This window comes from Bidens hawaiensis, unplaced genomic scaffold (genome assembly GCF_021521415.1).
Source record: "Bidens hawaiensis isolate Kalapana, Puna unplaced genomic scaffold, B.hawaiensis_p1.1 tig00023789_1, whole genome shotgun sequence".
Classification (NCBI taxonomy): Eukaryota; Viridiplantae; Streptophyta; class Magnoliopsida; order Asterales; family Asteraceae; genus Bidens; species Bidens hawaiensis.
This window is the reverse complement of record NW_027493733.1, coordinates 275,207-302,450: the sequence shown is the minus strand read 5'-3', so window position 1 is coordinate 302,450 and position 27,244 is coordinate 275,207. Positions and strand designations below refer to the sequence as shown.

The 27,244-nt window shown below is 36.1% G+C and overlaps 1 protein-coding gene across 1 annotated transcript; it reads left to right on the top strand.

The window, feature by feature from the left end:
• The first annotated feature begins 22,012 nt into the window (after positions 1-22,012).
• LOC143567994 (gamma aminobutyrate transaminase 1, mitochondrial-like) lies at positions 22,013-26,919 on the top strand. Its single transcript, XM_077054265.1, has 20 exons — positions 22,013-22,154; positions 23,335-23,417; positions 23,510-23,594; positions 23,695-23,767; positions 23,912-24,009; positions 24,103-24,195; positions 24,282-24,355; positions 24,436-24,474; positions 24,558-24,646; positions 24,726-24,802; positions 24,894-24,968; positions 25,063-25,110; positions 25,179-25,262; positions 25,478-25,565; positions 25,657-25,735; positions 25,947-26,037; positions 26,113-26,191; positions 26,278-26,393; positions 26,469-26,564; positions 26,716-26,919. The coding sequence occupies exons 1-19, from the start codon at positions 22,122-22,124 to the stop codon at positions 26,538-26,540; spliced, it is 1,476 nt and encodes a 491-aa protein (XP_076910380.1). The 5' UTR covers positions 22,013-22,121; the 3' UTR covers positions 26,541-26,564; positions 26,716-26,919.
• Positions 26,920-27,244: the final 325 nt, after the last annotated feature.

Genomic DNA, 27,244 nt, shown 5'->3' with positions numbered 1-27,244 from the left:
GACTCTGAACGAATAGCGGCACTTGAACGGGTCGTGGCAGAGCAGTCAAGGATTAATCTTATCCAAACCCAGGCTATTCAGCGCCTAGTTGCAGAGAATCAGATGCAGTCGTCCCTGCTGGTAGAACATGGAAAAATCATAGATGCTTTCAAGGAGTTCTTGGCATCTCAGGGGGAGACGAGCTGTAAAGGCGATGAGTTGAGGACTAAGAGACGAAATGATAGAGACGATGATCCCAATGCATCGAAAGATGCAGGTGGTGAGTTGCCAAGAACTGATCAAGCTCTTGGAACTTCCACAACTCAGGGGGAGTCGACAACTGCAGCTGGTGGTGATGATGTGGTGGTAGTGGACGTAGAGGAGATGGATGATGGTTTGGTTGGTGATGATGATGTACTACCGAGTGATAAGATAGAGAAGATTGGAGAAGAGATTGTGATTGATACAGAGATAGAAGAGGGAGAGATAGTTGAGGAAAATATTGAGCATGACATTCCAGATGTTGAGAAAGCAGATATGAGTAAAGAGATGGCAAGTGATGAATCTGAATCGGTAGAGCATCCTAGATGGAAAGAAGGCTATGCTCAGTGGTTCGTCAAAACGAAGAAACCAGCGGTCCCTACAATGTTTAAGAAGAGTTACAACATTAAAGGCTATGCTGAAGCGAAGAAAGGGATTATTTGCTGGATATATGATGAGCAGTTGAGGCTCTTCGTGATTAAAAGGTATGACGGTGTTCAGTACTTTAATAGGATGTTGAGATCGTTGAATACACTGCCAGAATGTGAAGTGAAAGACTTAGCCAGATTGGGATTGATAAACAGAAGTGACGATAATATGGCTAGAGTCATTGGGAAGATTGTGTGGAAAGAGAGTATAAAAGAGAAGAAATTTGAGCTGTTGAAACCACAAAAGGGAAAACTTGTTGAAGACAAGGATAGAGGTTTAAGAGCAGACGGAAAACCTTGGATGATTATGAAGTATAAACCGATCCGGTGTTTGAAAGAAGTACCGATGAAACTAATGCCCAAGGATGTGCTTAAAGACCTAAAGTGGTGGTTTGTAGATTGTGAGACAGCTGAGGCAGTGATGGAAGACGAACATGAACAAGAGCTGCTTAGAGTGTACGATCCGATGCACTTGGTAAACTTATCGCAAGCTGATTTGCAGGTGTTGAATGATAAGAAGATATTTTATATTCCTGCTTGGAAAGATGAAGCGAGGAAATATCAAAGAGTTGTCTCGGTTTGTGTTCGAGAAGGAGTGAATGCGTGAAGATAAAAGATTGAAGATTACTAGACACGTGTTTGAAGCTAAAGAGATGAAGCTACTGCCAAGGGGGAGTCTGTTGGTGCATGATGTCAGTAGTTCAGTGTCGAGTGTCTGTAATCGTGTTAGTTAGATTTGAGTTTTGTATGTAAGCGAAGTTGCTAACAAGTTCGCTGATATGGGCGAACTTGTTAGACAAGCGAAGTTAGGGACAACTTCGCCTGAACATGCCAGGCGAAGTTGTCGTGTCTATATAAGCTATTTGTTTACGGCTTATTCATTAGATTAGGGAGTTTATTCGTGTATTCGAGTCAGAGAGTTTGTATTCAGTGATCATAGTATCACGTGTTTACGGTTGGAATACAACGTGTGTTTGGTTATCGTATCGTGTGTTAGCTCGTATTGTTTTCTATACTCGTAACGTCTTACGTAGGGATTCCGCACCTACGTAGAACGCGATATCTCGTGTAGATCCGGCTGGGAACCTACAAGTTTAAAGAGCTGTTGATGTCAAAGTTCTGTCCGATGCACGAGACAGACCAAATTCAAACCAAGTTTTTGACTCACAAGGTGGTTGGAACGAACCTTCATGAGTATAATACTAAATTTCACGAATACTGTCGTTTAGTTCCCCAGTTGGTTACCCCTGAATCCAGCAAAGTGACACGTTACATTTGGGGACTGCCACGAGAGATTTGTGACATGGTGAGGTCACACTTGCCACAAACCGCTGACTCCGCGATGGAGTTGGCTGGGTATCTGATGGGCGGAATGATCTGTAATAAGGAGGAAAATAAGAAGGTCGTGACGACGCAAGACCCGAAGAAGGAAGGGAATACCCGTATCAAGGGTAAGGGAGTTGACCAACGAAGGTCAGGCTTCAACCCCGGCATCCCACAATGCAAAATTCTGTAAGAAGTATCATAGGGGTAGATGCCATTTAACTCCACGACTTTGTGAATCATGTCACAAACCCGGTCACGCTACGGCCGATTGTTGGAAAAAGAAAATGACCTGCTACAACTGCAAAGAGATGGGGCATCTTAGCTTCGAATTTCCCAAGAAAAAGCCCGCGGCTGGTGGTGCGGGTGGTAGCGGTCAAAAAACGAGCCCAAGAAGGGCAATGCAAGAGTTTTCATCCTTGATACGAAGAAAGCGGCCGACACACCGGAAACTATCACCGGTACGTTCCTTGTTAACAACACTTATGCTAGAGTCTTGTTTGATTTAGGAGCCAACTTAAGTTTTATAGATTATAACTTTTGTAGTCTATTAAACGAACCTTTAATCAAACTTAATAAAACTCTAAGCGTCGAGACCGCTAGTGGCGAAACTATTAAAATCTCCGAAGCTTTAGAAAACGGAAAAATCTTATTAGCCGGTTATGTTTTGCCTATCCAATTGTTACCCATGACTCTTGCTGGTTTTGATGTTGTATTGGGTATGTATTGGTTATCCAACAACCATGCTCATATCCTTTGCAATAGCAAGACCGTTGAACTTCAAGCCCCGGATAAACGAACTATTCGAATTCAAGGGGAAAAAGACGCTGGCCGAGTTACCCTGATCTCAATGATAAGGGCTAACAATTGTATAAATCAAGGATGCTTAGCATTCATGGCCTACGTCACTGAAGAATCAAAACCCAAAAAAATCAAAGATGTTCCTGTTGTTTCCAATTATGCCAATGTATTTCCTGACTAACTTACCGGCATTCCTCTCGATCATGAAGTAGAGTTTAGAATTGCTCCGATCGCTAAAGCTCCGTATCGCCTTGCGCCAACTGAGATGAAGGAACTAAAGAAACAATTGGACGAACTTCTCGAGAAAGGTTTCATACGACCAAGTTCATCGCCATGGGGAGCGTCGATACTATTCATCAAGAAGAAGGATGGATCCATGCGAATGTGCATCAACTATCGAGCTCTCAATAAGGTTACAATCAAGAATTGTTATCCACTCCCTCGAATTGATGATCTGTTTGACCAACTTCAATGTGCTAGCTTCTTTTCAAAAATTGATCTTCGTTACGGCTATCACCAACTCAAAGTTCAATCCGAATATATTCCGAAAACCGCCTTTCGAACAAGGTATGGCCATTATGAGTTCACCGTTATGCCATTCGGACTTACTAATGCGCCAGCTGCATTCATGGACATGATGAATCGTATCTGTAAACCTTACTTAGATAAATTTGTTATCGTCTTCATCGACGACATACTCATTTACTCTAAGCCTAAGGACGATCATGAAAATCACCTTCAAACATTACTTGAAATCCTTAGAACCGAGAAGTTGTAAGCCAAGTTCTCAAAATGCGAGTTTTTGTTGCACGAGGTGCAATTTCTTGGTCATATTATCAACGTCAACGGTATTCAAGTGGACCCCACTAAGATTGAAGCTATCTCTATGTGGGAGATCCCAAAGTCGCTAACCGAGATTCGAATTTTCTTGGGATTGGCCGGCTATTACCGTAGATTCATCGAAAACTTCTCTCGAATCGCTGTTCCCCTAACTTCTTTGACTCGCAAAAACATCAAGTATGAATGGGGAACAAAACAACAAGAGGCATTCGATATACTCAAACAAAATCTTACCCAAGCCCCTATACTGGCCTTGCCAAAAGGTACTGAAGATTTCGTTGTCTTTAGTGATGCGTCTCATTCCGGTTTGGGATGTGTGCTAATGCAACGAAAGAAAGTAATCGCTTATGCCTCTCGTCAACTCAAGATGCACAAAAAGAACTACACAACTCACGATCTAGAGTTAGACGCCATAATCTTTGCACTAAAGATATGGAGGCACTATCTCTATGGAGTAAGATTTATCGTGTACACCGATCATAAAAGTTTGAAACACATCTTTGAGCAAAAAGAGCTTAATATGCGTCAACGACGCTGGATGGAAACTCTTAACGACTACGACTGTGATATCATTTATCATGAAGGTAAAGCCAATGTTGTGGCTGACGCCTTGAGTCGTAAAGAGCACGAAAAGCCAAAATGAGTCCGAGTGTTAAGGCTAGAACTTCAAATTGATCTTATCGACCAAATTAAATCTGCTCAAACACAAGCGATCAATGAAAACAAGATCTCCGACGAAAAGCGAAACGGTACCATTGACTCGTTAGTCAAGGGTGACGATGGTATCCTTAGAATGGGAAACCGAATTTGGGTACCAATCATTGGGGACTTGCGTGAAAAGATTATGAATGAAGCACATAAGTCCAAGTACATGATGCACCCCGGTAGTGACAAAATGTATCAAAACCTTAAGTCGAACTACTGGTGGAATGGAATGAAAAAGGGCATCGCCTCGCACGTTGCGAAATGTCTAACATGTTTGAAAGTCAAGGTTGAACATCAAAAGCCTTCGGGATTGCTTCAGCAACCCGAATTTCCCATATGGAAGTGGGAGTTAATAACCGTGGATTTCATAACCAAACTCCCAAAGACGACTCGACAACACAATGCTATTTGGGTGATCGTCGATAGATTAACCAAATCAGCTCACTTCATCCCAATCAATGAGTCGTACTCAATGGATAGATTAGCGCGTATTTATGTGAACAACATCGTTGCTTTGCATGGAGTACCGCTATCTATAATCTTTGATCGAGACAGTCGTTTCACGTCTCACTTTTGGAAAAGCTTCCAACAAGCGTTAGGCACAAAGTTAAACCTTAGCACTGCCTATCATCCACAAACTGATGGGCAGAGGGAAAGGAAAATTCAAACGTTGGAAGATATGCTCCGCGCTTGTGTGATAGACTTAGGTGGAAGTTGGGATGACCACTTACCCCTAATGGAATTTTCGTATAACAATATTTATCACGCGAGCATTTAAGCCGCACCATTCGAGGCGTTATATGGTCGAAAATGTAGAACGCCCGTGTGCTGGTCTGAAACTGGAGATAATCAATTGTCTGGACCCGAAATAGTCAAAGAAACCACCGACAAAGTTCTTCAAATCCGAGAACGACTTAAGACGGCACGTGATCGCCAAAAGAGTTACACCAATGTCCGTCGTAAGCCGTTGGAATTCAATATCGGTGACAAAGTTCTTTTGAAAGTCTCACCATGGAAGGGCGTAGTCCGTTTCGGCAAGAAAGGCAAGCTAAGTCCTCGATTCATTGGACCCTTCGAGGTACTTGAACGAATTGGTACCGTCGCATACCGTTTGCGACTACCCGAGGAAATGCAAGGAATACATGATGTATTTCACGTCTCGAATCTACGAAAATGTCTAGCTGATGAATCTCTTTCAATGCCACTAAAATACATAGAAATTAACGAGAATTTAAAATTCATTGAAAGACCAATACAAATAGAAGATTCGAAAACAAAGAAACTTAAAAGACGAACATTGAAAATCGTGAAAGTAAGATGGGGCTCACGAAGAGGGCCTGAGTATACTTGGGAACTCGAGTCCGAGATGAGAAAGAAATATCCCCACTTGTTCTCGTAAGCAATCTCAAGGACGAGATTTATTTCAAGGTGGGGAGGATGTAACATCACGTAAATATCGGGCCAAAAATGTCAATTTTCTAAAGTATAGGGACCAATTCTGCCAAATTCCAAACTCCAGGGGCTTAAATGAAAAATCTGTTTTCTTGACCCGTCGCGCTACGCGACAGGTCAAGAGAGACACCCATCGCGTACCACGATGGGGTGTCTTACAGTTTGTGACACGTGTGCCACGTGGCACACGGTGGCAACTGCTGCCACCACGTGTCACGGTGCCTGCCACGTGTCACACGTGACAGGTCTACTATGTGACTCAGCAGGCCTATATCGCGGTACGCGATAGGCCTACCAAGTGACCCATCGCGTACCGCGATGGGATCCAATTTTGGCTATAAATAGGAGGGCTACGAGATTTCATTCCTCACATCCCAAAACACACATATTGCTCTCTCACTACTCTCTCTCTAAACCTCGAAAAGCGTGCCTTCGATCCACCTCGATAAACGTGCCCCGAAACCTCGATAAACGTGCTATTTACCCGACAATATTCCAAGCAAGAAGGAGGTGTTGTCCCAACGTCCCGACGATTATCTCGAAGTGTGTGCCGTGAAGTGTTGGTGCCTCGAGAAGCGTGTCGAAGCGAAAGTGTTGATCAAAGTGAGCGTTGAAAAGCAAGCGGCGTCGAAGTGCTGCCCAAGTGTCTAGGGTATTTCTAAGCCAAACAAGGTAGGCATAATGCCCGAATAAAATAATAATAAAATATTATAAGGGCTTAATACCCTAAGTCGATGTTATTCTCGATAAACAAAGAAAGATATAACAAAGAAAATAAAGAAAAGAAAGATAATATATATATATATATGAATATATGTAAGTATATAAGATTATTCTTTGTTATGAAATATATTATTTAAGTGTAATGAGCATACTTAAATAATAAAGAAAGAAAAATATGTTTCTTAATGACGAAGAAACGTCGGGTTTTATAAATAAACTAAAGGTTTATTAATATTACTTTTCAACTAAAGGTTTTAAAGTAAAAAGAGATTATAAACTAAAGGTTCATCGAGATAAATAAGACTAAAGGTCTTAAGCCGGATCGTGTATCCGACTAACAAAAGTTATACTCGTACTATAGGTGCGAGATAGCAAGAGAAAGACTCACGGACGGTGTTGGAAGCCGATCCCATTGAAAAGGTGAATAGGCCCCACTTTTACAAACTTGTTTTTAAATAAACAAACATGTTATGTGTAAAACTTTACATGAGGCTACGTGTCTCTAAAAACATTGTAAATAAGAGTATAAACCTAGCCCTCAGGCTGTGGTATACGTTTGTCTGGATCCTTACATATGTGGTATGCGGTGGGCACATCGCACCACGCCTGGTCACGACCTCCAGCCACGATGGGCCGAACCAAAATATGTTCGAGTGAGAATGACCTTGTGTATATTTATGGTACATAAGTACGTCGAAACACTGCGGTGTTTTGCTGAGGTGACCTAGTGTAGAGACTCGAGTTTATAATGATTGTTTAACTTGATTATTCCTAAGCCAAGATGGGCCGAGGCTTACGTGGTCTCGATGGGTAATTAAGTAAAGAAAATATTTTTAGCGTCAACATATTCACCAGCATTCGTTGCTGACGTATTTTTATAACATTTTGCAGGTAATCAAGAATAGAGCTTCAGAAGACGAAGAAGCTCAAGAATCCGAGTGGAATTTGGACACAGGCTAGTAAAATATTGTGTCGAGTGGAATTTGGATTTATAAACGTATGTGTATTTTGCCTTCAAGTATTCAAATGGATAGCAAGGGTTCAGTCCATAGGACACCCCGATATGCGAATATTTGGATCGTGTAATTTACTAAGATGAAAATTCAATCCGTAGGACATTTTCATTTATGCATATGTTTGCATTTATGTGAAGATGGTTAAGTTAATCATGGATATCACTAAAATAGGGGAGGATTGTTGGTCATTTTAGTGTTATTGGATTAACTTATCGATGGAGGAATAATGTTAAGAGATTAAACGAGTTAGGTGACGCGGGTGTGCGGACTTGTTTAACAATAATGTTATTTGGGCTTTATTATTTGGTCTTATACTTGGGCTTAAGTGTGTTGTTAAATGGGCTTTTAGTTAATCTATTTGGGCTCATAAGGGAATTGAATTATATTATCAATATATTATTATTCCCTGGAGATTCTGAATCCATCGAATATATTGAACAGAGAAGATGGTTACTTATTCTCTGGTTCTTCAATTTCACAAACACAATCAAAATTCAATTCCATGTACAGAAAATCTCTGTCTTATCCGATAAATCATTGCGTGTAACCCGCAAATAGGTTTATCTGAAAGTGATTCACGATTCAGAGATTAATCCAAGCAATTGTTCAATAAACCAAGATTGAAATCATGATTACAGGTTTGCATCATTGCTCGAATTCATCATCCGGGTACGCAATTATACAACTAAGATAAACCTATTAGGGTTCCTATAGATTTTTAGTTTCGGTATCATCATTACAAATCTGGTACGCAAGGAATTAGATTTTGTATTAGTTTATATATGGTTATGGAAGGGTTATAAGTTTAACACGTGATTTTGGCCACTGGCTTAATGGGTTCATCTATTGATTTTGGTCAACGTGGTCTGGGGACTATATATATTATTTTCGGTTCGTGACCAATCTAGTACCCAAGTAAGGATTGGGTTTTGAATTTAATATATTCTGATTTGGATCTATAATTATGGAAGGGTTATTAGTTTAATATTTAACATATAAATTTGTGAATTATCTAATAAAAAGGTGTTTCCGTTCCATACAGATTTGGTTTTTAGAAAATTGATATTGTGGATTATCTTATAAAAAGGATTATGGAGGCTTTTGTTTCAATACACATAGTTGTTCTTTTTACAAAACCAAATGGTATGAATGTTCTTCTTCAATTTTGAAGTGGACATCTATTTTGAAAAATTAGTCTTTTGGCACTCTTGATGGAATCGAAGAAGAGAGAGAGATATTCGTACTTTCAATTGGAAGGATTGTCAACAACTTAATTTTGTTAATTGAATATATGTATGCTGTCCTGAGGTGGTATGTTTGTTGTCTGGGATATTACAATAATATGGGGATAACTTTGAATGTGGATTTCAAATCGGTTTCGGTTGAGGATTCTGTTTATATGACTTCACTATATCTAAGTACCATATTTTTATGTTATCGCATAAATATGATATGGAAAATAAACACAAGGGTCACAATGTGACAATTAATATATCCCAACAAGAAAGTTGAACTAGCTTGTTGGAAATGTGGCAAACCAAGACACATCAAGAAAGATTATCGGGTGAAGATTGCGTATGGAAACAAGTCTAACGTGGTTTGTCCAAATGGGCCGTAAGACCCGAATTCATCATAAAGTATGTTTACTCACTATATTATAAATTTAGCAAAGCCCTTGAGTTTTGTAGTTGATTCAATGAATCAATCAGGACATGTTAATATTTTGTAAAACATAAAAACATGATTTGATTCAAAGAAACAAAATTTATTTTGTAATTTGAATAAAATAAAATATTATTAAAATTTTCATCGATATGGTACACACATGGGGTTGATGGGATACGACCCAAGTAACGATAAGCCCATCAGAGGTATACAAATCGCAAAACCTTCTGGGTTGTGAAATAAACGAAACCCAGGTTTCGGGTTAGTTATTGGACTTAAGAAGTTCAATGGTTTCTAAATATAATTCGGTTAAGAATTATGCATCGTTTATTTCTGAATCCTTTGATGTACAGGATGACATGTTTGCATGATGTGTAGACTCGGGTGATACGGGTCAAGTATGCAAGGATCTGAAATGGTTTGAAGAATTAAACCACTTGAAGAATGATTTGTACTTAGGATGGAAAATGTAAAAGTTAGACTTGTATTTACTTTTGGAAAACATTTGGTTTAGACCATGTGTTGTATGTTTTAGAGATTAGAAAAAATCTCTTGTCTGGGTTATTTTAAATAATTTTGAGTTTAAATAGGTTATTGAGTCGAATAAGTTTATCTTATCTCAACTAGAAATCTTTTGGATTTGGATATTTGTGTAATTGAATGTTTAAAGTTAATATAAATGTCCCGTTTACTATTGAATCTGTTTGTATGTCATTATCATTTTAAACATGCTAGATTTTGTTTATATATTGTGACATGCTAGGTTATGTCATGACTTATTTAAGAATGAAGTATGTGTCTAAGATGAATTTAATATCGGTTTTTGATATGCATCAAAATAAATTTCATACATGTGAATTAACTCATTCATTTAGACTTTGTGATTATCATAGCATGTCTTCATTGGGTAATAAGAAATTACTGTCTTCTAATTTTGAAATAAAGGATATGTGGGAGGCATATGTGATCCTTGGTTTAAGGATTAAAAGGAGTAACAATGGTAGAACCATGACACAATCTCATTATATTGAGAAATCTAATCATTTAAGTTGTCTATAAGTACTACCATAGATCCAAGTGTCAGGCTTATGGATGCTTGATGTATGCTATGATTAGCATAAGGTCTGACAAAGTTTATGTTATGGTTAAGTTGAGAATATTTGTAACATCCTAAAATTTATAATGTTGAATAAAGAAAGTTACGTTTTGTGATTTCGCGTTATTAATTAATTAATATCGAGTAAAGAACGGATCATGGACTTAGATTAATTGAGATGGGTTAAATGAGAATGGGCCTTAGGTCCATGGGCTTTAAGGGATATAAATATCCCCTAAACCCTAAACCATCATTCATTTCCATCTTATTCTCCAACACACTCCAAAACACACACGACCCGAACCAAGATCCATAGACGAGGACCCGAGCTTGTTGGTGCTAGATCGTCGTGACGAACCAAAGCAGCAAGACCAGCTCGTGTTCGTAGTTCGACTCATTTACGGTACGTTTATATCGAGAACTTGTTCGTTTAGGTTTGGATTAGTATAGAAATGATAGATCTGTGTTTGTATGGTAAAAACGAATCCAACAAAGCTAAACTTACTGAAAATGGTTATGATTTGATGGGTTAATCGATTGATAAAAGAACCCGTAACCTATATGCCTAAATCGCACCCTTTAAACATCGACGTTAGGTCGATTTGATGGTTGGGGTTTGTAGGCGCTGGTAAGACGATTCCGTGGATACCTAAATCGAGTTATTTGGTTAAGAAATGAAGATGATTAAGGGAGTTAAGAACGAACAGTACCGCAGCTGGACAACTTCGCCTGCAAGCTAAGTTCGCCTGATGAACTTCGCCTGCAAAGCTAAGTTCGCCTGATAACAACTTCGCTGCAAAGCTAAGTTCGCCTGATGACAACTTCGCCTGCAAAGCTAAGTTCGCCTGATGACAACTTCGCCTAAAGCTAAGTTCGCCTAAGGTTAACTTCGCCTAAAGCTAAGTTCGCCTGATGACAACTTCGCCTAAAGCTAAGTTCGCCTAAGGTTAACTTCGCCTAAAGCTAAGTTTGTCTGATGACAACTTCGCCTAAAGCTAAGTTCGCCTAAGGTTTAACTTCGCCTAAAGCTAAGTTCGCCTAAGGTTTAACTTCGCCTAAAGTCAAGTTCGATTAGAAAATAAATTAAAAACCGAATGAAAAATGTGCTAAGACAGTTAATGTAAATAAAATTTTTCCAAGCTGACCTGGCAGCTCGACCCCAGCCAGGGGCTCTGCCCCTTGGACCCTGCTAGGGGCTGCCGCCCCTAGACCCCGCTGCCAGGGGCGCTGCCCCCGGACCCCCGTTCGTTGTGGGTAGTAGTTAAGACTAGAAAGATGATATGAGTAGTAATAATTAATTGATACGTATACTTGTTATACAGTCAGCCGTGCACAACTGAAGAAAGGGATTACGATTAACGGTGAACGTAACCGTGTTCAGGTGAGTTTCTAGCCCCAATTATGTGTTATGTTTTCGGGGCTGTGTGCATACTCGATATGTTTGTTAATACGCTTATCCTAAGAGATAAGTGTATGCCTTATGTGAATGATGTGATATGTATGAATGATTGCTTGATGGTACGTGAACGATCTTCGGATATTGCACGTACTGTCAGGTTGTAACGCTAAGTATAAGGTAAGTATGATATGTATGCTTATGTGTATGAATGTGATAAAGTTAATAAAAGAAGGAAATGATGGTTGTATGGTAACGAAGAGGGAATCGAACCCTACTAATATTCGAGAACTAGGGAACCGAACCCTACTAATATTCGAGGAAAGAGGGACCGAGCCCTAACAATACTCGAGGAAAGAGGGTACCGAGCCCTAATAATACTCGAGGAAGGTACCGAGCCCTAATAATACTCGAGGAATGTAGGGCGTAATGCTCTTTATAACGTAAGATATGAAAGTAAGTTAATACAAAAGAAAGTATGAAAGTAAGAAAGTATGAATGAAAGAATATAAGTTTATGTGTATTGTATAGTGTATGATTAACTAGAACTCACTCAGCGTAGCTGACTTTTAGTATGCACGCAGGTGAGTAGGATGAGGCAGCTCGCTTGAGGAGACACGTGGCACTGAATAAGAGGCTGGCATCGAAAGACTCAAGACGTTTAAGTTTAATGTTTCGTTTATTTTGAAAGACAAAATGATGTTTTAAGACAAGACGTGTTTTGTTATGAAATGTTTTATGAAAGTTTTTAAATTCCGCGAATGTTTTAATTAACTCTGATATTTAGAACTGCGTTTATGAGTAAATCCAACACGAAAGTAGGGTTACCGGTGACGGGGCCTTACATATTTGGCAATAATTAATAGTGCTCAAGAATGGGAAGCAGTATACAAACTGTTTAACTATATGAAAGAAACCATGAATTATGGTTTGTGTTATTAAGGTTACCTTTAGTTTTAGAAGAGTATTTTAATGCATATTGTATAACTAAGTGGATGTGTATTCTCTTACAAAGGGAAATTTCATTTCTTAGGTAATTAAGGAATGAATTTGCATCACTTGACAATGAAATGCGAATTTCTAGCATTTGCAATAACTGATAAAAGTGGTTAAATGGATTTATGAAATTTCATTTCATTGTGGTTAAACTGATATCACCAAAATCTATCAAGTGGGATAGTGCCGACTAAGGGTAATAGTCAGGTGTATAATGGAAAGTCTAGACAGTTATATATTATACATAGCATGATTCATGAGCTCATCATGCAAGGTGTGAATCAGTTGAGTTTGTAATATATGATCAATATAATTTGGCTGATGATCTAACTAAAGAGTTAGGAAGAGATCTCACGAATATATCAGTCATGGGGATGGTGGTAAAGTCCATACTTTAATATCCTATGTCAAGACATCCAATTCCCATCTAATACAAAGTTAGATGCTGAATTCAATGCGGAAAGCTTGTCATAGAGATGTTGGAACACAATATCATTATAAACATCCCAAGGTTTGTGTTCAGACCGCAAGATAAAGAAGGCTGAAGTGTAACTTCTTAATACTTCATTGATAAATTGCAGTGCGGGTACGAGAATAATGAACCACCTATAAGAATATGAAGTTTAGCCGCTTCAAGAAGCTTTGGACTTGAGCTTTGATATATTCTTTGAAGGATTAGGACACAGGCTAGTAAAATATTGTGTCGAGTGGAATTTGGATTTATAAACGTATGTGTATTTTGCCTTCAAGTATTCAAATGGATAGCAAGGGTTCAATCCATAGGACACCCCGATATTCGAATATTTGGATCGTGTAATTTACTAAGATGAAAATTCAATCCGTAGGACATTTTCATTTATGCATATGTTTGCATTTCTGTGAAGATGGTTAAGTTAATCATGAATATCACTAAAATAGGGGAGGATTGTTGGCCATTTAGTGTTATTGGATTAACTTGTCGATGGAGGAATAACGTTAAGAGATTAAACGAGTTAGGTGACGCGAGTGTGCGGACTTGTTTAACAATAATGTTATTTGGGCTTTATTATTTGGTCTTATACTTGGGCTTAAGTGTGTTGTTAAATGGGCTTTTAGTTAATCTATTTGGGCTCATAAGGGAATTGAATTATATTATCAATATATTATTATTCCCTGGAGATTCTGAATCCATCGAATATGTTGAACAGAGAAGATGGTTACTTCTTCTCTGGTTCTTCAATTTCACAGACACAATCAAAATTCAATTCCATGTACAGAAAATCTCTGTCTTATCCGATAAATCATTGCCTGTAACACGCAAATAGGTTTATCTGAAAGTGATTCACGATTCAGAGATTAATCCAAGCAATTGTTCAATAAACCAAGATTGAAATCATGATTACAGGTTTGCATCATTGATCGAATTCATCCTCCAGGTACGCAATTATACAAATGGTATTATGGTTTGCCAACATCCCACTTTCATAGACACTATCAATAATTTTGCTATAAGTAAAAATTTTACTAGACATGATTATTCTTAGTTTTTGGTTCATTGTTCATTCTTAATGAACAACTAGTAAAAATTTTCAGTGCATTGCAGCAGGAATCCACTTAGTATTTGTTCAGTTTACTATGATATTGATATAACACCCACACTCAGTATAATAACCGAAAGAGAAAAAAAAAAATTGTGATGTGTTAAAAGGACGATGACATGTGTTTCACATCGATTGGATCACTAACTATTCTGATAGTACCAATGCAAGTACCAATATATGTTGCTCGGTCGGATTTGATGTGGTACCGATATTGTTGGCACGATATCAGTTCATTTGTTACGACACATGTATCATGTCAAAACTCTATAGCTTGCAAGAAAAAAAAATACTTTATTACATATACAATTATGAGTTTAATGAAATTTGTACTAAGATAAAAATATGCATGTCTTGTTGAAATAATAGGATTAAAAAATTCTCCACGTTTCCTAATCCGATATAGATGATGTAGAATCGAAGACGCCGTGAGGGTAAAAAAGAAAAAAAAAGCGTGACATCAAACAAAACTATAAGGCGAGGGCAACAAAAGTTTCGAACCACACGTGTCCCCAAGGGCCCAAATGAAAATAAGAGAACATGATGGATTGATATGAAAGTATTATATATATAACAATTTACAAATGGGTTGTGTGAGAGCTTTTTACTATACACTTCATTTTATGCATATTCATATGTACATTGTGCTGATATGTTTGCATCTTTTTTTTATACTTGCTCTTTCATATAATATTATTTATGTGCATACATGAAAGTATTGGTTGTATATTGCTTAAATTTAAATTAAAAACTCACTTTTTTCAATAAGAATGTAGTCAATAAGTTGGAGCTAAAAAATAATATAGTTTATTCTATTTGTGAACGAGTTAATACCTTTTATGAACAATTTTTTCGATTTGTTTATTATTATTTTTTTCAGTAGGTTATCAGGTGTAAAGTTATATGTTGGATGTTTAAAATGGAAGGAGTCATGAGTCGTCGCAACGTGCGGGGTCCATAAAACTATATATATATATATACAATTTGAAAGGCAACTATGCATCATTTATGATAACTTATGCATAATTTAGTTACTATTCTTATTGGAGTAGGTGATTCAATGTAAATAATATTAAGCAATTCATTAAACAAGTTACATGCAGATAGAACATAACAATTAAAAAAAATTATCGATACATAATACAGGATATACAAAGTAGAAAGAAACTGTGTGGTGGTAGAGGTGATGTCACGTTAGTTGATGGTCATGACACATATATGGTGGTTTCCTTTTTTTATATATAAAGCCTTGAATGCCATGAACAAATGTCATTAACGACCGATGTCATAGTAATGTGAAGATGTTATTAGTTTCTTCGGTTACACTTTCATACCCCGCAACGCGAGGTCAAAATACTAGTATAAAACTAAGAGGTTAGATATGAAATAGTGGATAGGCGCTGAAACATAGCTGTTATTACTTATTATTATTGTTATTAAATTTCATATTGTATAAAATGGTTGGTATTAAATATGGTCTCTCGGCTTAGTTACATTATTGATCATTTTTCTTTGAAGGCCTTTTAAATCCGTGGTAAACCTTTTGTTCACCAATCATCATTACCCAAATTAGAATCATGTAACAATACCAACCAACAATCTAGTTGTGCACGTACCAGACTAGTTGTGTTAAGTTAAAACTTTCTCTAATGGAGCGTTAAACTCAAGTTATAATATTAATACACTATTAAAACATTAAAGAGATTAAATTTATATCCTTATAGATCGTACCTAGTACCTAACTTATTTCTACTAACATGTTGTTTTAACATTACTACATAAGAAGAGTTAATTATTTTATCTATCAAAATATGTATATAAATAAACATACCTTATTGGTTTCGATCTCTAGCGCGAAAGATTGAAGTTTGTATATAATTCTTTACAATACATATAGATAATTTTTTTGCCGACCTATTCCTTGGTTACTTAAATATAAAAAAATTTAAAATAAAACCTCCTTATTCAAAAATGAAGGGAAAATTGGTTATAAATAATCCAAACTATGGCCTATTGGTAAATATCTCTCTCAACTTTACACTTGCCTGCTGGCATTACCAACTACATATGCATTTGTTTTAAACCGGCCGCGACTAACGGATGTTAACTCCGTTAGTCTTTTGCTGACGTGGCCATCCGAGCTGTCAATAATTAAATTAGGTGGACGTCTACGTGGCCTGCTGACTGTGTATAACAGATATGTGTAACATTACGTGGCCGTCTCACTTTATACAATCTGTATAAAAATACAAGTCCCTAACTCAATATAAATCCCTAACTCAATACAATCCCTAATTCTATCTCAACAACGGTAATACTCTGTAGACGAAGAACGAACCCTAATTGCTCGACGATTGAACATCATTAGGGCCAGAAGATTGAAACAATGGATGATAAAATCAATATCGACTTCAAGACTGGTGGGAAATTTGATGTCAATCCTCCTAGATTAAGGTATGTTGGGGGGGGGGGGGGGGAAACAACATCATTAGGGTTAGATGTTGATAAGCTTTCATATTTTGAGATACTAGGTTATACAATGGATTATGGTTCATATGAAAAGAATGAGGATTTGTTCTTATATTGCTTAATACCTGGTGATGGTCGGGTAAAACATTTAAATAGTGATGGAGTAGTAAACGAGATGGCATCTCTGCTTGGAGCTGATGAAAGGTTAGTTATATACGTTCAAACCGAAAAACTAAGGAAACCCAAACCACAACCCAGTAGCCTTGAATCCCAGCCCACTAACACTCAATCCCAGCCCACTAACACTGAAGCCCAGCCCATTATGCAGCCCACTAGCCCCTTAACTCATCCAACAATGCATAGTAAACCACAATCCCAGCCAACCATTTCTCATCCAACATTGAGTCCTGTGAGGTATAGCAAGCTTACAACAAGAAAACAGGTATTTCCAGCTTCACCACCTAGTCAGCTACCACAAATTATCAGTACTTCACCACCAATTGAACTACCACCAGTTACAAACACTTCACCACCAGTTGATAGTAGTTCAGATGAGTTAGATGAATACTGTGATGATTCTGATGATGAGTCTTACAATGTTAATTTGGATGATGATGAATCTGATGATGAAGAGCTGAGAGATTCAATTGTTGCAAGAAAACAAGTACGTGAAGAGGTTGTTGCAACCGAAAATAAGGTGCTTGAGGAATGCTTGAAAGAAACTGGTAAATTGGTTGATGTAGGTTTGAAAGAATCTGGTGATGCAGGGCCCTCATATGTAGAAACTTACAGCAGCTATGAGGATTCAGATGGTGATGTTAACTCGCCTGGAGAGAGTGAAGATGATAAAATCAGAGGGAACAAGTACAAACAAGATGTTCCAGTTGTAGGTCAGCAAACTGAGTGGGAAAATTTCAAGTGGGTTGTTGGTATAAGGTTCCCTACTAGGGATGCTTTTAAAGATGCTGTTAGGAAATATGCTGTGACAAATGGTAGAAATTTAGTCATCAGTGACAGTCAACTCAAGCTTCACAAAGGTCAAGGGGAAGCACAAAGGGGAAGGCCAAATGGAATGATGCTTGATCCTTTGAATTTTTTTTCACTGTTTGATGTTTGAAACTTATGTTTTTTGAACCTTTGAATGATGCTAAACTTAGCTTTTGAAACAATATGTATGATGGTAAACTTGTTTGTGTGTTTTATGTTTGAAACTTTTGAAATTGTGTATGTGTATTTTGCAGTCTCTTATTCATGTATTTTGCAGTCTCCTATTCATGATTGTTTGTTAGTTGTTTAGACAGTAGCCTGTTTAGGGAGGTAAAATGGTCAATATGGGCATAATGGTTATGAGGGGTAAAATTATCATTAGGGGCAACATGTGAATAGAGGTAAAATGGTCAGTATGGGCATAATGGTCATTAGGTGTAAAATGGTCATTATGGGCAACATGTGAATAGGGGTAAAATGGTCAGTATGGGCATAATGGTCATTAGGGGTACAATGGTCATTAGGGGTAAAAATGATCATTAAGGGGATTAAAGTAAAAATGTATCAGTTGTGATTGGTCACAACATGTGCAGCAGCCTATGATTAGGGGCAAAATGTCATTAGGGGCAAAATTGTCATTAGGGGCAAAATGGTCATTAGGGAGGTAACATGTGCAGCAGCTTGTTTAGAGGTCAAAATGTATCAGTTGTGATTGGTCACAACATGTGCAGCAGCCTATGATTAGGGCCAAAATGTCATTAGGGGTAAAATTGTCATTAGGGGCAAAATGGTCATTAGGGAGGTAACATGTGCAGCAGCTTGTTTAGGGGTCAAAATGTATCAGTTGTGATTGGTCACAACATATGCAGCAACATGTTTAGAGGTCAAAATGTATTAGTTGTGATTGGTCACAACATGTGCAGCAACATGTTTAGAGGTCACAGCCTGTTAAGATGTGCAGCAGCACCAGTTAAAAATGGTCAATATGTTGCAGCATGTATCAAATGGTTGAGTTGACTGTTGTGCAACAAAAATGGTTAAAATGTATCAATATGATAAGTCAGCATGTATCAATATGGTTGGTCAATATGTTGCAGCATGTATCAAATGGTTGAGTTGACTGTTGTGCAACAAAAATGGTCAAAAATGTATCAATATGATAAGTCAGCATGTATCAATATGGTTGGTCAATATGTTGCAGTCAACTCAAGTTCCCCAACATTCAACTCAAGTTGCATCAGCCTGTTAAAAATGGTCAATATGTTGCAGCATGTATCAAATGCTCATTTATAACATATGGTTGGTCAAAATGGTCAATATGGGCATAATGGTCATTAGGGGTAAAATTGTCAGTAGGGGCAACATGTGCAGCAACTTGTTTAGAGATCACAGATGGTCTTTAGGGGTAAAATGGTCAATATGGGCATAATGGTCAATCGGGGTCAAATTGTCATAAGGGCAACATGTGCAGCAATCAAAGACTATGTATCAAACACTAACAATCAAAATTCCAAAACAAAGATTAACAAACAAACATTCCATTACTTAATTAACAACTAACATTACATAACAAGGTTCCATACATAACATTACCAACATAGATTCAATTGATTGCCATTAACATAATTAGCATTACACATGTAATATCCACCACGTTGCTATGAGAAAGACCACTAAACCTAAAACACATTTATTCTTCCAATTGGACTTCATTGACAACTGTTGTTTCAGGTTTTTGTTCTCTTCTTGCAAGATAATATTGTGCAACTTCAAATTCTCTATTTTTATATCTTCAAATTCTTGATCTTTTCTTACATTGCAGTTGCATACTCCACGTTGCTTCAAGAATTCATCAATTTCTTTTTTCCATATGAAGAACTTACAATCTTCATTCTACTCATAAAATCAATTAACCTAATTAGATTTGTAAATAAAAACACGAAACTTAGATAAGTGTACGTACCGGCCATAAAGGGCAACCATAAAACTCATCCCCAATTTGAATACTTCTACGCCCAGCAATCCTTGGAATGGCAAGGATATCATGATTGCAGTAAACGTTTCCATCGAAATCAAGCTTAAACCTTTTAGGGTTTTTCTTGGCACGAGATGAAGACACGGTGGATGATCTCATTTCCATATATCGATTGTTGTTCAATTGATTGATTTCGTATTTTAGGGTTCTTCAATTGAACAAAATTAGTGTTTTAGGGTTCAAAAATCGTTATATAAAGTGAGCCGGCCACGTAATGTTACACATATCTGTTATACACAGTCAGCAGGCCACGTAGACGCCCACCTAATTTAATTATTGACAGCTCGGATGACCACGTCAGCAAAAGACTAACGGAGTTAACATCCGTTAGTCGCGGCCGGTTTAAAACAAATGCATATGTAGTTGGTACTGCCAGCAGGCAAGTATAAAGTTGGAAGGGATATTTACCAATAGGCCATAGTTTTGATTATTTATAACCAATTTTCCAAAATGAAGACATGTAATCTATTCGTAAATTAGTAAAAATCTCTTAATTCGAAAAGGACTTCGAAATTTGGAGAGCAAGTTCAACTTTTAATATTTTAAATGTATTATCACGCTATTATTATTATCGTATTTATTATTAGTGTATTATAATATTATTATTATAATTAATTTAGCTCAAATCTCGTTTTACTTTTATAACTTTTAAAATATGACGTTTAATAAAATTACAAATATGTCGTTGAAACGTACTCATTTTTCTCTACGTTTCGACCTAAGTTTCATTAAAAACGGAACAATGTCAAATATAATATTTTTATACGGTGTCTTATAATACTAATTGTTTTGGCCTCAATATCCCATACCTCATGTAATCATTTTACTCATTTATCAATATTTAAAACATACGCTTTATATATTTTATTTTCTGACCATTAAACGAGTTGTTACATTTTCCTTCAATTTGTTTTCTGTTCTTTCGTTTAATAAAACTCAAGAACACAATTTTCTCCAATTTCCTTTCTTTTTCTTTCTTTAAAAAAACTCCTGAAACACAACAATTTTTTTCTCTTTCATTCCATTTCATTTGTTTTCCATCTCGAGAATAAGGATAAGATGTTTTTCCCAAATACCCGTACCCGTACCTGTTCAGTACCAGTACGTGTACCCGTACGTGTCTATTGGGTACGAGTATGAGTACCCAAATTTGCTGATTATAGGTACGGGTACTTCCGAGTACAAGAACGGGTATTACGGGTATTGGAACCCGTTTAGAATATGTAGGGGTTTTTATTAGGTTTTCAATATTCATGACTTAACTTTCAATCGAGATTTTCAAAACATAATATATATTAGTTGAATAAGTTCATTCTCAATATATATGTGGATATTCATATATTGTGTATTTGTACATTTTTATTTCATGTATGTGTAATTGTGTATGTCATTAGATAACATGTATTAATTTTCTCTCTTGTTTTTCTATAGAAATTGAGGAAACAATAAAAAAAGAAAAGGAATAGGGAAAATGGAAAGATGACTAGCGAAGATTAATCGAATGTTAACTTTCTTTGTATAAGTTAATTTTGTTTTAAACATTTTGATAAAATTCTTTTTGATACTTTGCATGTTTTGGTATTCATTACTTGATTTTGAATGGATTTTATATTATGATTGATTTGTTTCATTTTTAGTTTTGGTATTATGTTTTGGATGTGGTATTACAGTTATGGTTGTGGTATTACAGTTTTGGTATTATAATTAATTGATTGTCGGCACCGTACCAATACCGATACCGATACCTAGTTTAGTGGAATTTAAAAAAAAGAACAAATGGGTACAAAAGCGAGTACCGTACCCAAAGTAGAGCGTTTAATAAACCAAAACACGACCCATATATTAATTCATGTCATGTTACCCATCCAAAAAGTAAAAAAGCTTCAATTTGATGCTTTTAGTTGCTTTTGGAGGTGCATTTTGAACATTTTACCCCTCCAAAAAGCAAAAAGCAAAAAAGAAAAGCACTCCCAAACACCCACTTAGACAAACTTAATAATTTAAACAATTTACCACTCCAGATCAAATTAAACCTTTATAGATGAGCTATATATTTTTATCAAACAGTATAGAGACCATAGTTCGTAAGGTATCCCAAACTAAACGGACCAATAATGTAAAATAGTTTGTTATACAAAAAGTCAAAACCGTTTTTTACTTTACAAATAAAAAGTAAGATTACGTAACTAATTTGATTTGATTCGATTCCCAGCTGTTTAAGTGAATAAATAACCATTTCCTTGATTCTATCCAGCCGTCAAATCAACGAAAACCACTTGGTCACTCTCTCTCTCAATAATATCTTATTTTTACAAGTAAACAGTGAATCTCTAATCCAGTTCTTTTGGACCAACAGTATACACCACAACAAGATGAACAGTCTATTGCGACGAGCCACTTCACAGGTCAAATTCTGCGTTATCGAACTCTAATCCATGTCGATTCTGTTAGGTTTACATTTCGTTGTGAAATAATTACTGTTTATGATATGCGATTGCGATCGATTTACGTAACTAATGTTACCGATCATGATATGAATAATATAGAGTTCAGAAAATTAGGTATAAATATAACGAGTGAAAAATAAGATTCGTATGTGGAGCGTATTAACCTAACCTAATTTTGATCTGGTGATAGGGACAGATGAATAAGTAGTAGTACTTGATCAATTTGTTTTGGAATTATACATGTTATCACAATGAAAATGATAAAATAATTATATGATTTAATTTTGTTGTATGAGTAAATCCTGTTTATGAATTCGATTGTGATCGGTTTACGTAACTATAGATAGCATGAACAATATAGAATTTTAAAATTAGCCATAATGAGTGAAACATAAGAGTCGTATGTGGACCGTCTTAACCCAATTTTTGATATGATGATTGGGACAGATGAATAAGTAGTACTTCTTGATCAATTTGTTTTAAAATGATAAAATAATTATATGATTTAATTTTGCTGTATAAGTAAATCCTGTTTATGAATTCGATTGTGATCGGTTTACGTAATTATAGATAGCATGAACAATATAGAATTTGAAAATTAGGCATAATGAGTGAAACATAAGAGTCGTATGTGGAGCGTATTAACCTAACCTAATTTTGATCTGGTGATAGGGACAGATGAATAAGTAGTACTTCTTGATCAATTTGTTTTAAAATGATAAAATAATTATATGATTTAATTTTGCTGTATAAGTAAATCCTGTTTATGAATTCGATTGCGGTCGGTTTACATAACTATAGATAGCGATCACGGTACGAACAATATAGGATTCGGAAAAATAGGCATAATGAGTGAAACATAAGATTCGTATGTGGACCGTCTTAACCTAACTTTGATCTGATGATTGGAACAGATGAATAAGTAGTACTTTTTGATCAATTTGTTTTGGAATTAATGTTATCTGAATGAAAATGATAAATTAGTTAGGCAAATTAATTTGCATTCACAATGGTGTAATAGATGTTTAAAATAAATCAGGAAGCTACTGGAATGTGTAATATGCAGTCAAATAAATATTATCTTTACAAATTGGGCTAGAATATATTGATAAGATATTAATTTGTGTATAATACACAGATCAGTACATACACAAAAAATGGAGGTTCTAGAGTTTTATTGGCAAGGGGGGCTAGTACAGAAGCGGTTCAACGTGACGAGGGGTATGTTTGATGCAACTTCTTATATGTTAATATAATTCAGTTTGTTTTTTCTATTAAATTGACTCCAGTTTGACATTTGATTTCAATTGTAGGTATAAAGGACATGGTATGTTAGCTCCTTTTACTGCTGGCTGGCAGAGTACTGATTTACACCCCTTGGTGATAGAGAAGTCTAAGGTAAATGTTATGAACATAATACTTATGTATTTTGTTTATGACATGATGCTAATTCTTTTATTTTTATTTTATAAATTTTTTTGTGTTCGTGTTTTGATAGGGTTCATATGTCTATGATATCAACGGGAAGAAGTATCTTGATTCTCTTGCTGGTCTATGGTGCACAGCTTTAGGTACATTTTTATATTCTCAGTAACGTTAACGTGTTAATTTAGTGATGGCTAGTCAGTTATTCATGGTGTTTTGTAAAAACAAAATTCTAAGGAAGAATTATATATATTTTAATTTATAATGCACTTAATTTTTGAATTTTTCAGGGGGGAGTGAACCCCGTCTTGTTGATGCTGCAACCAAACAGCTAAATACTTTACCATTCTACCACTCGTTTTGGAACCGTACTACAAAACCCTCACTGGTATAATGAATAATTTTTCGAACTTGATACATGTACATATGCATATATGTATATATAAAAGGTGGATGTGGATTAATGTGATATTTTATACAGGATCTTGCAAAAGAACTTCTTGAAATGTTTACAGCTAGTAAAATGAAGAAAGTATTTTTCACAAACAGTGGCTCAGAAGCTAACGACACTCAGGTTTGCTTATTGTTTCAGTTAATATGTAGTATTTTCACAATGTTTTGAATTTAGCAATGTAATTCATTCATTCTTCAATGTTGTAGGTGAAACTGGTATGGTATTACAATAATGCACTTGGAAGGCCAAACAAGAAGAAATTTATTGCTCGATCTAAATCGTAATGCTATTATTTTTCTCAAATCATGGCTTTTAGGAAGCTTATATTTTTATTTTAATTTAATATTTTATGTTCCACAGATACCATGGCTCAACTCTCATATCAGCTAGTCTTTCCGGGTAGGATTTTAACAAAAATGTTACTATCTACTAAATCTTTCTGGTTGTTCTTGGCAATAATTTTTTAAAATTTTTTTTGGCAGTCTTCCACCATTGCATCAGAATTTTGATCTGCCTTCTCCATTTGTGTTACATACCGATTGTCCTCATTATTGGCGGTTTCATCTTCCAGGTTTGTATCTACCCTCTTTATTCAATTATCAAGATTTATGAATTTGATCAATTTAATAGTTATGCATATTATGTGATAGGTGAAACGGAAGAGCAGTTTTCAACCAGATTAGCCACCAATTTGGAAAATTTGATCATCAAAGAAGGGCCAGAAACGGTATTAAAAAAATATATCATTATAGAGATACATATATTAAAATTTCTTGGTGCTTGTTGTGGATGACATTGTATGCTTTTGTTGGTTTCAGATTGCTGCATTTATTGCAGAGCCTGTAATGGGAGCTGGAGGTGTAATACCTCCACCTGAAGGTTATTTTGAGAAGGTTGTTTCCATAATATAAATTATGTGTAATATATGTTAATTTACTTAGCAGAAGCTTAATTTGTCTAACATGGTCTTATAAAACCTTTATGCAGATTCAGGCGGTTGTTAAAAAATATGATATTCTATTCATCGCAGATGAGGTACTGCAGTAATTTTTATATTGCTTTATACGTTTTTTTTTCATATTTCATTTACATGGTTTATTTAGGTAATCTGTGCATTTGGGAGGCTTGGAACTATGTTTGGTTGTGATAAATACAATATTAAGCCTGATCTTGTCTCCGTAGCCAAGGTAAAATCATCACACACTTTCCAACTCGTTCTTAATCCAAAAAACGGGTCAAACGGGTCAGGGTCAGCCTGAACTGGTTCTTTTGACCCGTATTATTATAATGGCCCGTTTCAACCCAAACTCATCTTGACGCGTTATGGGACCTACTCATCTTGCCACATCTACTTTTTTTATATAATTGAGGGTTTTAAATATTTTGAAACCGAGTTTTTCAGGCACTTTCATCTGCATATATGCCCATTGGCGCTGTTCTTGTTTCCCCGCAAGTTGCAGATGTGATATCTTCCCATAGCAATAAACTAGGTAAATCACTAGACTTCCATTTGTTTATTTATTTTTGGTGAATTTCATCATGGTCCTGAATCATATATTGTGGCAATTATACTTTCGTTAGGTGCATTTAGTCATGGATTTACCTATTCTGGACATCCAGTGGCATGTGCTGTTGCATTAGAAGCCCTGAAAATTTATCAGTATGTGCTTCATACTCCAAATTCTTTTGTAAATTATTGTATTAAAAAATTATATTGGTGTCAACCCACAAATACACGTGTTGTGTTCGGGTTCATTTGTGTGACACCAATTTCGGGTTTGGTTCGTGTTCAGGTTCTACGACCCATTTAGCTGCCCTAGTCAGTTCTACTAGGCCCATTTGACCTTTAACTATGATTTATGTATGGTCAGGGAGAGAAACATTGTTGAGCAAGTAAACAGCGTGGCCCCAAAGTTTCAAGACGGTTTAAAAGCTTTTTCCTCAAGTCCTATAATCGGAGAGGTACTTAATACAACCATAAAGTTAATTTGTTTTTTGTAACAATTATAACTTACTGAATGTTTATTTACTCTGTAGATTCGTGGAACGGGTTTGATTTTGGCTACTGAATTTGCTGATAACAAGTCACCCGACACCCCCTTCCCTTCTGAATGGGGTAGGAGTGTTTCGTTCATATATCGTCTTCTATTATTTGTTACAACCAACTTAACTGTATCAAATGTTGATAATATTTGAGTTTAGGGGTAGGTGCATATTTTGGAGCACAGTGTGCAGAAAATGGGATGTTGGTGCGGATTGCTGGTGATAACATAATGATGTCTCCACCTTTTATAATCACCCCTGATGAAATTGACGAGGCATGTTTGTATATATCAATATATAGATACATACGTATATACATATGATGCTTGATAGTTGATCGTTGTTTGCAGTTGATAAGCATCTATGGGAAAGCATTGAAGGCAACTGAAAAGAAGGTGGAGGAATTGAAATCTCAGCGTTAAGCACACAATTGTGACTGCTCAAAGGTAACTCGTGTAGAGTTTGATATTACACACAGATACGATCTAGATTATGATAATTACAGTTCAATTCTAGACTAGTCTTATAGTGAAAGTTTCACATATACGGATTAAGGTTGGTCATTTAAAGATTTTTCTTTTGAACTGTTGTGTACAGGAAGTTGCTCAAATCTAAGTGGAAAAGATTGGTAGAAGACAGGTTGATGTCAAAATCGTTTTGATTGTGAATGTAAGCGGTCTTTTGTTCGTTTCAACTCTTTTAAGTTAACCCTTTATGTAAAGCGGTCGTATAAAATTGTGTTGTCGGGTTAACATGTTGATACTATAAATAAATCTAATGCAAGTTCTATATTTTGGTTTCAGTATTGAGGTTAAGCATCTTCTTGTGTCTAATGTAGTTCTCTAAAAGATGCCACTATTTCTTGCATTTTTTGTGGTCATAAGGATTAAGGCATCCATTGTACAGTTGTGTTATATAGACGATAGAGGACATCTCTAAGAGCATTCATAACAACAAACATAAAATAACCGTCACATCAACGCCACATCAGATTTCAAACTTTTTTAAAAAACTCACACTTAATTCCACAAAAACAAACCTTCACAAACCAACACATCATCACCTATCACTTTATATTTTATCAAATAAAAATACCTTTACAATATATGGGTAAAGTTATAATACA